The following is a 13059-nucleotide window of genomic DNA, read 5'->3' as shown; positions in this document are numbered from 1 at the left end:
TAAAGACAGAACAAACGTTAAAATGTAATCGGTAGGGGGCGCCTGGGTGGCTCAGTCGGTTAAGTGTCTGACTTGATTTCGGCTCAGGTCATGATCTCAGGGTTGTGAGATCAAGCCCTGTGTCCGGCTCCACACCCAGCGCGGAACCTGCTTAACATTCTCTCTCTGCCCCTCCTTGTTGCTCTCTCTCTAAAAAAATGAAATAAAAATAAAATGTAATCTGCGTTATTAACATCTTCTCTATTAGTTTCTTAAATCTAAACAATCAATAAAACAATAAAGCAAGCCCTGACTTACAAAGTTTGCCAATTTTGGTGATGTAAATACTCCCCCCGTGGCCAATTTCAAGTTAGGAACCTGATGTCAATCAACACAGAAGTGGGAAGACGTGCACAGAAGCAAACCGTTCTTTAGTATTTCTATACAGACACCGCAGATAAAAGCAACCTCAAAAGCACCAAGAAGAGTAAAACATAACAAAATTATTAAGGAGTGATGAATTATGAGTATTTATTACCTATGTTTTCAATGTACTGATTTGATTTGTAAGTTCATGTAATTTGATTTGTAACTATGACCGTATTAAACAACCAGCTCACAAAATCCTTGAAACGTACATGCCAACTCCCACACACCACTGGGTAGGAAGAAACAAACAGGTCATAATAAACAAATGATAATACAATCTAACGGTGCTGGTTATTATTACATATAAGGAACACACGACTGGGGAAGAATCCAGGATTCCCTGATACATGGTCAGAATGGAGCCGATATCTGAGTATCTGTGGTGATGATCCGTGGTTCCCACAGTCTAGGTCTCCTGTCCCAGATTGTACGGAATGAACCACAAGGCTGACAGGGAACTTCTAGACTAGACCAGATGGTATGAGCGGTGTTCGTAGGCAGGGCTTTCTGACTGGTGGGTCTGTATTCAGTGAACGCCAGAACTCCACCCCCTGGCCACGCTCTTTCTTCGTCTACTCCAAGTGGTGTATGTCCCTCCCTGGCTGGGCTGCAAAGTCTTTTGAGGGCAGAGATCAGAACTGGATGATCCAAAAAGCATTTTGAGCTCATACTTAGGGAGCCAGAAAAGCAGACACACCAAAATACGTGTTTCTGAAGAGAATTTAACATCTCAAAGTAGGCATCAAAGGAGTCTGCACGAGGAAACTCAGAAGCTTGCTGTACTTTCTTATCCTTACGCTATTGTTTTTATTTTGAATGACACAGGAGATGGTGGGGGAGGTGGGAATTGGGAGTAGAAAACCATCATCATTTTGTAAATAGAAGGTTTTAATCCAGCTTCAGTTATTCATTTTATGTCACCCCTCTGTTCTCTAGCAATAGCTTGGCTTTGGACATTGCCAGCATTTAATCTATATTTGTCAAATACATAAAAAACTAAAGTATCAGCCATGAGTACTATGTGAAGTCTAAGAATATAATCTTAGACTGCCATTTTAGAAGCTGGGAGAGATTCTTTAACACGCGCTTTCTCCAAGTGTGAAACTGTCAAAAATTTCAATGTCAATGACTCCCTAATATACAATTTAAGACTTCAAAATAATATCAAAATATGATTTGCACTAGGATATTTATGTCTAAGAATAGTAAACTCCGATATCAGAATGCCAAACTAAATCCTCAGCTACATGGATTCTTCATTAGTAGGAACATTGTGGAATGCGTATTTTCCTGGTGCTACTGAATGCAGTGTGAGGTCATGCTTTTCTTAGAAACTGTGCATAGGAGGCTAGAGGAGATACTAATAGAATGAGCATAAAGTGATGGAGAATAAGAAATAAAGGCAAAATGGTAGTTGACCCTTTGGTAGAACTGACAGAAATTCAGTAAAGAGTATCAGAAAAATTCATCAGTATTTAAAATTGTTGAATAGGAAGAATAACGAGGTCTATCGTAATGTTATCTTATGTTTCCAAAGACTTTTCAGGGTCCTTGAGTGGCTCTTTCTCTTTCTTTCTACCTCTTAAATTCTGATGTTTCTCAGCATTCTGTCCTAGGCCTTCTTCCCTTTGTCCTAGACTCTCTCCACTATTCTCATGGCTCCAGCAGCCTCCGAGACGGCGATGGGGCCCCAAAGCATATATTCAGCCACTGTGTGTCTACTAAGCACTGATACGATTTTCAGCTGCTGGCTTCACATTTCCATCTAGGTTTTCTTACAGACCTGACTCGGTTCAGTCAAAGTGAGTATCAGCATCGTTCCCACAAGCCTCCTTTGTCTGTGCTCCCTGTCCTGTTAATAACACTCCATTCTCCAAAGGAGTCACCAAGCTGGAAACCACAGAGGCACCCCCAACTCCTTCCACTTCTTCACTATTTCTTCTCAATTATTCACAAAGTCCGATAGACTGCTCCTTTACCACTGCCTCTGGAAGGACCCCATCTCTTCTGTGGACAATCCCATATGCATTCTCAGTGGCTCTCCTACCTGCCCCTAGCCCTTCCCTGTTCTAATGCATCCATGATGAAGCTGCCAGAGCTACCTTTCATAACACAAATCCGATTACACCATCTTTTACTTTTCATAATTCAGTGGCTTTTCATCCTCTTCTGAATAAAGGATAAATATTTTCTAAGAAGCATAAGGTCTACCATTTCAGCTTTAGCTCCCAACATTACCCAACTCATACTCAACACACTCTAGTCGCTGAACTTCTCAAATGCCATGTTCATTTGCAATTCTAGATTCCTTTCCATGTCAATTTCTCTGCATGAACCCCCCACCCCCTCGGTGGACTCCAACCTTCCTGGCCCTCTAGACAGAGCTAATAATTTCAACAGGCACTTGCAGGTACACCTGAGCAACTGTGAAGACATGTTCTGTGTCCTGCATTATTCTATGAACATCGACAGCAGAGCATCTTTGCCTTGCTCATCCTCACATTCCTGATATTTTAATGCAACAGTGGAGGGGCTTGACACATCCACCTTAAATGAAAACAGCAAATCGCTGAAAATACCCTATCTTCCCTTTAGATAATACCAAACTCTGGACGGACAAACCTTCAGGAGTTGTCCTACACATCAGCCCACTAACATTCTAGAAATTTACCTCACATTGACTCAACAATTATTAAGTATCTACTACGTGTTATTCCCCCCTCGGCCCCAGGGAGGGCAGATAGGAAAATGAATGAGACACAGACATGAGAACCACAAATACCAGTTTGTTCTACCAGCCACTTACAGAGGGGGCCATAAGGGAAAGGGCTGTCAGAGCTACCTGGAGGAGTCATGAAAGGATGGGCTGAACATTCACTGCCCTTGAAATCCAAGCCAAATATTAGATCCCGAAATCAAGTAGATAAAATGGAAATCCTAGCTCTCTGTTTAAAGATCACCTATCACCAAGTGCTGTCTGTTACATTAATTATGAAATAATCACACTAAAAATGGAACATATTTCAAAACCTGAACCAACTGAGAAGTGGGTGCACTGCAAATCAGATACAGGAGAAATACCAAGTAGGCACCAAGAAAGTTGATTACTCTTATTCCACAGGAATTTTCTGTAGGATAAATCACTTAACCCTCTCCGGGCCTCGTTTTTGTCCTCACTCAAATATAAATGAGAATAATATCTACCTATCAACTCTACAAGGCCACAGAAACAGCAAAGGGGAAAACAGATATGCAAACACCCTGAAAAAGAACACTTGAAATCACTCTACAAATCCAAGGTAAGCTCCCCATTACCAGGATCATAAAACACATTTCTGAAAGGTTCTTCAAGAAGCAAAAGGATGGTGTCTCTTTTATTATGTTTGCTTATTTCTGCTGAAGGTAAAATCATGCTTCTTATAAATTCAGAAGCTACAAGTGTGTGGTGGAAACCATCTCTAAGGTAAACAAAACCCACATTTTAGGATTCATTTATTCCTTCCTGCATTAATTCAGTCTGTCAACAAATACATAACGAGCAGCAACCCAAAACAGAACTTTGCAAAACATTAGGGAAGACTTGACAATAAAATCTTGAAATCTATCCTCAAGATACTTAATATCTAAGTGATTTTTTAGAGCAAGGCTGGCTCGCCTATACATCTGCAGGAAAGGTTAGCTATATACACGTATACACAAACAAGAGATGCAGAGACATTTTTACATTAATAGTCATTTATTACGTGGCTTACAAACTGTATGTGTACATGAATATAGAAACATGAACAAAGAATACTACAGCTCACTGATTAATTAAGCAAAGGACTGCAGGATTCTTCAGGTCACAGTTGTAGCTACAAAAGAAATATAAAGTGTGTAAAGGTATTTTGCCATTAATCCTCTCAGCCACACAAGGAAAAGCGTTATCTTCAAACGGCAAACAAAAAAAAGGAGTCGTATTTGTTAACACAAGTTGGGATGGGAGGATAGTACAGAGCCCGGTCTATCTTTTTTATTATGTAAATTAGCATAAATAATAAAGACCCAGAGACTGAAAGGGAAAAAAAAAGGGGGGGGGTACTTCTATCCCCACAATAGCAAGTACCAGGGCAATTAAGAAACTGTTCACTCACAATATGGATATGAAAACCCTCAAAATCCTTATTTGGTAAAATCTGCATAAGATTTCCAAGTCAGGAAAGAGTTGAAGAAATTTTTACAATGTTCTGTATTATGCAGTTAAAAATAAGTCAGTTTTTCAGTGGGAAGATGTCTACACCAAATACACTGCTCCTTGGAGTTAGTTATATTTGAATTAATCTCCATATCACTCACAATCTACCCACACTCGTCCGTAGCCCATCGAGTGTTATTTGTGGCTTACCGTTTATTTGGATCCTTTATCAAGAGCCCTGAAAGCAGTGATTTTGCATCTGAAGAAAGTGTTCGAGGAAATTTAATGTCTTCCATTAGTATTAGTTCAAAAAGTTTCTCATGATCCTGGTTGTAGAAAGGTAGCCTCCCACACATCATCTCATACATGACGACCCCCAGGCCCCACCAATCCACGGCTCGGCCATAGTCGTTGTCTTCTAACACCTAAGAGGTAAACCAGTGAAAAGATTTGTTATTACACATGAACTTTTAGAGCAATCTCTACCAGATGTACAATTCTTACATCAAAGTGAATCCTAACTTGCAAAGCCTAGGTAGGCTACTCTCACATCTTGACATTTAAACTAGTAAGCATCCCACAAAAGATCTGAATCACACCAGATATGTGAAATGTTCAATCCATGCCCCAAAGTGGCCAGTATACCATAAAGGGCCACGTGGCACATTCCAAGTGAGTGATGACTAAGGCTCAAGTGAAAATGGTTTGTGTATCTGTACATTTTCTCATAGGCCTACTTAATTTTTAACTCTGGTTTCACTAATGTGGACTTCAAGTAACTTGGAGGGAAGTCGTGCTGAGCATCAGGAACCGTGGAGAAGGAACTAAGGAACTTGAGTCAAACTGTGAGGACAGGAGTCATGTACGCAGAGTCATATAGACGGGTTCAAGGCATGGCGAGCATGACAATCAAGCTGGAAACTTCTGGAGGCCCCTGCACGTTTAAACTCTTTTAAGGAAATAGTCAACAAAATGAATATAAAGATTTACTGTTTGGGGTGTGTCCAAAGCTTTAGTACCTCACAATAAAATTTCTGTTAAACACAAACACCAAAAATCACAGCACAGTCTCTCTCTGGTATATGCCCTTACATTTATTTCCCAAAATACATTCCGTGCAAAATAAATTTTGAAAGACATGATGGGACAGTATCAGTGAAGCTATGTTAGAGCCACCTATTCAAATCGGGGCATAATAATTCAGCATTTGTCTCAGGAAAATGTTGATGTGTACCTTTTTATTAGGTATGTTCCTCATCCAATGCAATTTTCTTCACTTATTTGGATCTTCCAGTATTTTTTTAAAGATTTTATTTATTTGAATGGTGATTAACAATAAAAAAATTTTTTAAAAAGGTAGACTTTTACAAGAAAAAAAAAGATTTTATCTATTTGAGAGACAGAGAGACAAAGAGAGCACAAGCAGGGGTTGGGGCAGAAGGAGAAGGAGAGAGAATCTCAAAAGCAGACTCCCAGCTGCGTGTGGAGCCTGACACAGGACTCGATCCCAGGACCCTGAGATCACAACCAGAGGCGAAGGCAGATGCTTAACTAACTGAGCCACCCAGGCGCCCCAGGATCTTTCAGTATTGTAGTTTAAATTACTGTATCTGAATAATCTTAAAGCCTACTTTATCTGATTCTCTTAGCTTTGGGATAAATAAAGAAAACCAATTAAAAAAATCTTATAACTGATTACATAAGAATTTGATACAGAAAAAAGTAGTGCACATGTTCCAAACTTTCTTAGTTTGAGTTAAGTAAATAAGTTGTTGAAGATTACTCCTATGTGACTTTTATTTAAAATTTACCAATAACTTCATAGAATTGACATGGTATGTCTGACAGACTATGATTACCTATCAGTGCTATGAAAGGCACTTGGTAGACAGGGTATTTATACACATGGAGAATGTAATTTTGAGAAAAAACTATGTTACTTAAAGATTATCTCAGCAGTTTTTTTCAAATGTTATGAGAAGAGTTTTACTTCGGTTGTATCCAGTCCCAAGATGACATAGGAACTGCATTAGCAAGATATGAACACAAGTCCAGTTCCTATGTTTTTCCAAAACATCTTTTGTAGAGTAACAAACTAAGCAAAATATTTTGGGGAAGAACAACAAATTCTAGTTTTCGTCTTCGGCTAAAAATATTTCAGATTTCCACTTGTTCGAAATGAGTAATGTAAGAACACACAGAAAACAAGAAATAACCTAAAGAAGCAGAAAGAATTCGGCTTGTGTACTCATTACTTCAGTGAAAGAAAATGCTGTACGTATGATTTTTAAATACCAGTGACTTTTGATTGTTCAAGAATCTAACTCCTGTCCAATTAGTAGAATGGACTTGTTTGTGGGCCTGAATCTGAGAGATCCAGGATTTCACCTAATGACAAACAATTTTAAAATCTAAGTAACCTTTTACTCAATTCCTACAACACCAACAAAACAGTGGCACACGCGAAAAAGAGCCAAATGCGGTTTTTAACCTCTTTTTTCATAAAACCATAAAAAGCATAAAAGCTGGATTAACTGCTTCCCGAACCCACATTTCACCAGCCGGGTTCTCATCCCCAGCTGGTAAAACTGGCAATCCTTTATTTTTGTTTAAATACCTGGTTTGCAGCCAGAAGGGAAAGTGAGTACATAAAAAAAAGGGTTTTATTTTTGAAAAGAAATAAGCAACTGAAAAATAAAACTGCATTGTAAAAATATCTGTTTGATAAAATAAAAAATATTTTTTATTTCGCTTTGTAAAATGAACACTGATTCTCAAAATAAGTGGTTTTGCTTCTGAACATATGCCCTTTAATGAATACATAGATACACTGCAATTAGAACTGTTTGCTGTATTACTTTGAACCGAACGAATCTGATTTGATATATTGTATCTTATCGACACCTGAAGTCCAGCAATGTTGAGGAGAAAAAAAACCCTAAAAACCCAGCCAGCCCTCTTAATCTAAGAGTCTTTGTTCTCAATTAAAAAGAAAGATTTCTGTTCAACTCCCACCTCCAAACAGCTGGAAGATGAAATATACAAAAAATAAAAAGAAAAGTGATTATAATATTTTACATGTGGATACAGAATATAAAACATGTTGCCACTGTTCAGACAATATCCCTTCTCTCTCCCTAAATCTAAATTATTTCAAAACACAATACTTCCAAAGGCTCTAGAAATTCCAGAGTGAAATTAAAATCCACAGCCTCTTTTATATTATTTTCTAAAGATAATTTTCCTCCCTTACTCAAAGCACATATTTTCCCCCAAATTACAGTAACATACAAAATTTACATTCCTTAACCTAAGAGTTGCAATTCCTTCTGACTACCTCTGGTGACTTTTTTTTTTTTTTCCTAGAAAAAGGCTAATTTACTTGCTGGTTATCAGGAGGGCTGATCCAAAAGGTGTGATCATTGGTAACGCAGAGGCACAACATGGCAAAGTGCATTTCAACTCCATTACCACCCGCCTCATCATATAATTTGGATATAAATGCAGATCAAAATCTGCTCCTAGGGAAATAATCCACTAAAAGACTTCTGAAGGATTAAAGAAAGTGTCTCTTTTCCACAAGATCGCGGTTACTAACGTTTACAACAACTGAACTCAAGGTTTCAATACGAATGCAGACATTTGGTATTTCCTTTGCACCCTACTGTCTCTGTCACCACAGATGTAGCTTTACTTTGTAACTACATTGAATGCAAAAGAGAGACATAAAGGACAGGAGGTGATCTGGAACACCAGAAGTAACGTAAATACTCAACAATGACAGGAGGTCACAGTAGCTCAATATCCAAACAGAACACAAACACTGGGAAACAAGGCTTAGTTTCCATTTTTCAACCAGGAGCCAGAGAGTGCTTCACTTTCTGATATAATAAAACCGGTTTCAAGGAGGTCACAGCAGGTATCCATTACCATTAAATATTCTGGTAACATTTGGTTAATATTTGGTAATAGCTGATGTAGATGCTTCTGTTTATAAAAGAGCCAGGGGAGTTAAATAAAAATCAGCATGAGTAGCTCTTGAATGGTTACTAATTTCAAGGATGATATTAAATAATAAACTATGAATTTTAAAATGGTATCATCAGTTAAAGTTCCCAATGTAAATATTTATTTGGCGAACGGGCACTTTCAAAAACCATATTCACTCCAACATTCTCTTACCAACTGGCATTTACTGGAAGGTTGAAGGAACACCTCTCTCGGCTTGGCCGCCAGGCCACACAATGCACCCAAGGCAAGCAATTATAAGGAGGGGATGCATGCCCCGGAGTGGCTTGCTGCTCAATCAATAATCCAGACAGAACAGATGGGGGAAAAAATTAAACATCCAAACAAACTGTCTGCACACCTATGTTGTGAAAGTAAACTGCGAACTTGGATGAACCAATTTACCATTAATTCAAAAAAGAATTTTTTTTCCTGGTAACCTTGTATTTCAGGTAACGGATATGTGTGTGTTTTCTATGTAAACATACGTTTCTATACTTTATCATTTATGGAAATCCTTTACATATTCTCCACATCCTAGGAATCTGCTTAAAAAAGAAAAAAAGACCTGTTAAGTCTTCCAATCCAGATTCTAAAATATATTGTAGCTTTAGAAGTCTGTATTTCATGGGAATTACGAATTCCACGGTTTCTTGGTATTTTCTTCACGGATGTTTATTTTATACCCGGTTCTCAAGCGCTCCGTTAATTCTTAAGAGACTGAGGGTAAAGGCCATTTGCTCTGAAGGAGCAGGGCTGTAGGCTTTATGGTTACTTGCTCGCATGTCCACACAAGGACAGCTCACAGCATCCTCTCGAAAGCAGCCCCTGGCTGCAGCAGGCAGCATGCCTGAGCGAGAGAAGTGCTACACGGGTGCAACGCACTTACGCACATCTGCCCAGGGAGTTCCCTACTTCCCTCCGATCCCAGAGCAACAGCCATCGAGGGGTTTCAGAAAACTGGGACTTTCTCACCCAAAAGGTGACAGCCATTGTGAAATACTACAGGTAATCAGTAGCGCGCGCCCACCGGGCACTGAGTTTTGTCTCTGTTCTCATGCTTCAGAGAATTTCAAATTAAATTCTGGGCTTAACCTAGAATCGTTCCAAAGCACGGAACGCAACTATTCCTGCTGTTAAAGCCAAAAGACCACACAACACTGAAAAGAACTTTAGGTGAGAACTAGCTGCTGCAGGAACGGACAGGCCTCTAAGGCAGTAGGAGCCGCAATTTAGCGACGCCCAGAGACAGTGAAGATTGAACTAGAAATATTATTTTCATTCATATTTAAGTAATATCCAATTTGGGGAGAAAGTGGGATGATTTTTACTATTACCCAGAAACAGTATAAATAGCAAGCCAACTCATGACAGTTACAGGCCCTGAAGTCTCCTTATACATGAGCGGACAACCTCTACCCAAACTAATCACTGTGCTCCTTCACTTAATTTCCTCCTTAATACTGATGGATCCTCCTTTTTGGAGCCATTCAGGAGGATAAAGGTTTTCAAAAAGGCCTTAAGAGGATGAGTGTTACATGAATTATTAACAAATTTATTAACAAATAAAATAATTATTAATAAATTTATTAACAAATAAAATATAAGGGATGCACGCAGTTTTAGAAGGGCTACTAAAACTTTTTATTTTTACAAAATGCCTAGGCATTTGAAGACTTAGTTTCACAATCTGTTAGAAGCGGTAGAATTTTGTCCGAGGGCTAAGCGAACTGTAACTGTGTGCTCCTATTTTTACCTGCAGAGTAAATGTGCAAACACATGCTAACCTTGGACTCATTCATTTGTCTTAAGATCTAACGACAATATTAACAGAGCCCAGGAAATGAGGTCTTTTACATCTCTTCTTTGTTGTCTTGAAGATAAATACATACAATTCCATGTCATACATTTAAATCGAGTTGGGTTCTAAATGCCCCCCCACCCCATCTGCACTACTCGTTGTTAGCAACTACATTTACCCTGAATCATGGATGCTCCCAGCTCATTCTGAAGAAGTAACTGTATATCTCTGGCTTTAAATTTACATGAAATTTAATGTCCATTTGTGCTACTCCCTCTATAGCACCATGAGAACTTCGAGCAAATCTTTTTCTCAAAGTCGTTGGCAAAATATCTGGTCTCTTTCAGATATTTTCAAATTATACGTTATATGAAAGATAATAAAGGTAGCAGGCTTCAAAAGACAAGTGAATAAAATGACAGTGAGTGAATGTTTTCTAAGAATGAGGCTCTGAAAACGAAGAACACACCAAACAATACATCTTTAGCCACTGGGAAAAAAAAACCTTTTACACTTTGACATGAAATCAAATTATGTATATATATTTTTTCTGAATAGCAACCACAACTCAGTATGATGCATTTTCCAACAGCCAAGCCATTTTTCTGCAATCTTTTTGTTAGTTCTAACTTGATTATCAAATAATTTTTATTTTTACACTATTACAGAAGTGCATTTCTCTAGGTTTCCAAAACCACCTTATTCAACCTTCCCCATCTGTCACCATCTGCTTCTTTTTAGCATGTACTTTTTGTGTGATCACATAAGCATGTGAAAAATAACTAACATTCAGATGATTATCTGCTGGTACATTTGAGGACTGGGCATAATAAAAGTGAACTGCCAAAACGTACTTAACACTTTTAATTTTGTTGGGTCTTGCATGTAAGCTACATTTGATTTTCAAACTGTTTTACAGTTGGAAAGTTGATCAGGTACTGCTAACTCAAGAGCAAAGCTGAGGCTAAATAATTAGCACTGCATAAAATAGTCTGGATTCAATGAGAGCCAAATCAAATAATAAAATTTAACAGTAAGATTTTATATGTGATTTCCAATTTCTTTTTGAATTTCTAGGTGGAAAATACGGTATCAATTTAAAAAACAAAATCCCCTTGAAATATCTTACCGTCCATAATGTATGGCAGGTAAGGTTTCTTTCTAATATAAGAGCAAAAACACGTTCATTTAAAACCACAGATACAAATGCATTTTTAGAGATGTAGGACACTAAATGCGTACTTTATATGCCTGCTAGCACTGCGTCTCTCCAACCTCTTAAAAAAAAGACATGACTTTTTTTCCCTTTACCAATAAATATCTCTAATTCTTCACCAAAAGAGGTAAGAGAACAAATACTTGTAAATTCTCTTTTTCCAAGAAATGGCATTTTTATACTGTAAGGGTCATCTTTCTCGGTGTCCTATGCTACAAGAAGAAACTTAAGCTTACTGAAAACTTGTCTTTAACACCAGCTATGAGTCTGACATGTCGGACAGTTAACAATCGGTTTTGACCTGATCTCTAAGTCTTTTTTGAAGTATCTTTTCATAGTCTTCGTGGATCTTTAAGGAGCAGAGCATTTCTGCCAGATGAAGGCAAAGTAAAAGGCAGAGGAGGGTGACCATTGCTAGATGAGGGACAGGAGGCCTGAGCTCTCTCCACAATGTGTAAACAAGTCTTTTGTAGGAAGAGACAACACTGACAACGAGCCACTCACAAGAGAAGCAGTAATCGGGAATGTATTGCAGGTCTGATAAGCAACTATGACTTACATACCATGGAGAAAAGTCTGGCATTGATGATGGAATGTACTAGAAATTTCAAGGTTCAAGGAAAGTGAGAGACACCATCTGAAGGGCTCTTGCCCACCCCTCTGACTCTGCTCATGTTCATCTGATCACATTATTGCCTTGTTCTCAATTCCAAAGTGACTTTCCTTTATCCAGAGATCAAAGCTAAACTCCTTTGCATTTCAGTCCCCATCTCTGTGTCCAGCCCCCGGTCTTCCTGCTCCCTGTTCACTGCCACTGGGCCCTCCCAGCAGACTGACACACCCTTCCTTCTCCTCCCACGACCCTGGCACAACTCCAGGAAAGCAATTATTTTCTTGCACAGTAATGATTGTTTTCTGTCTCTTATCACCCTAGTGAACAGCAAGCTACTTGAGGACGAAAACCATTTCTTACTATCTTTGTACTCCCAGCCCCTGACACAACGCATGATCCCTAATAAATACTCTGTAAGTATCTCCTGAGCAAACGAGAGTGTTCTTCAGTGAAATGGTCCGTATCGGAGACTGGAGAAAGGGACTTAAAATTCTTGTTCTTAAAAGTAAGAGTAAACACATTCAAAGTTACCCCTATTTAACAAAAATTCCATGATTGACACAAATACTTAAGATGAAACAATTTAAATTGCATGAGAAGTTAGCTGTCTCAGGAATTGTCATCCCCAAATGGTAACAACAGTGATAGAAAAAAGAGGGGTTGGGACCGTAATTATGGATCAACACTCATCAGCTATGGGTACAGAAACTGCTGTTAAAGACCAGACGTCTGCAATATTAAAAAAAAAAAAAAGAAAGAAAGGTACACAGAAATGTTTCTTACTTCTTTTTAAAAAGAAATCGATAGTTTCTTGGGAACTGTAAAGTTTCACTTTAGAA

At 38.4% G+C, this 13059-nt stretch overlaps 1 protein-coding gene across 3 annotated transcripts in view; it reads right to left on the bottom strand.

Moving 5' to 3' along the window:
• AKT3 (AKT serine/threonine kinase 3) overlaps positions 1–13059 on the bottom strand; it is a 318344-nt gene that overhangs the window by 53912 nt on the left and 251373 nt on the right. For all 3 annotated transcript variants that reach the window (XM_025877589.2, XM_073899912.1, XM_073899913.1), the window contains one exon: positions 4793–5007. In XM_025877589.2, coding sequence (XP_025733374.1) covers positions 4793–5007 — 215 coding nt within the window. The remainder of the gene's footprint in view (positions 1–4792; positions 5008–13059) is intronic.

Source organism: Callorhinus ursinus, unplaced genomic scaffold, assembly GCF_003265705.2.
Source record: "Callorhinus ursinus isolate GAN/ISIS: 27379988/994484 unplaced genomic scaffold, GSC_fseal_2.0 scaffold13, whole genome shotgun sequence".
Classification (NCBI taxonomy): domain Eukaryota; kingdom Metazoa; phylum Chordata; class Mammalia; order Carnivora; family Otariidae; genus Callorhinus; species Callorhinus ursinus.
The sequence above is the reverse complement of the archived record's forward strand: the minus strand, read 5'-3'. Positions and strand labels throughout refer to the sequence as shown.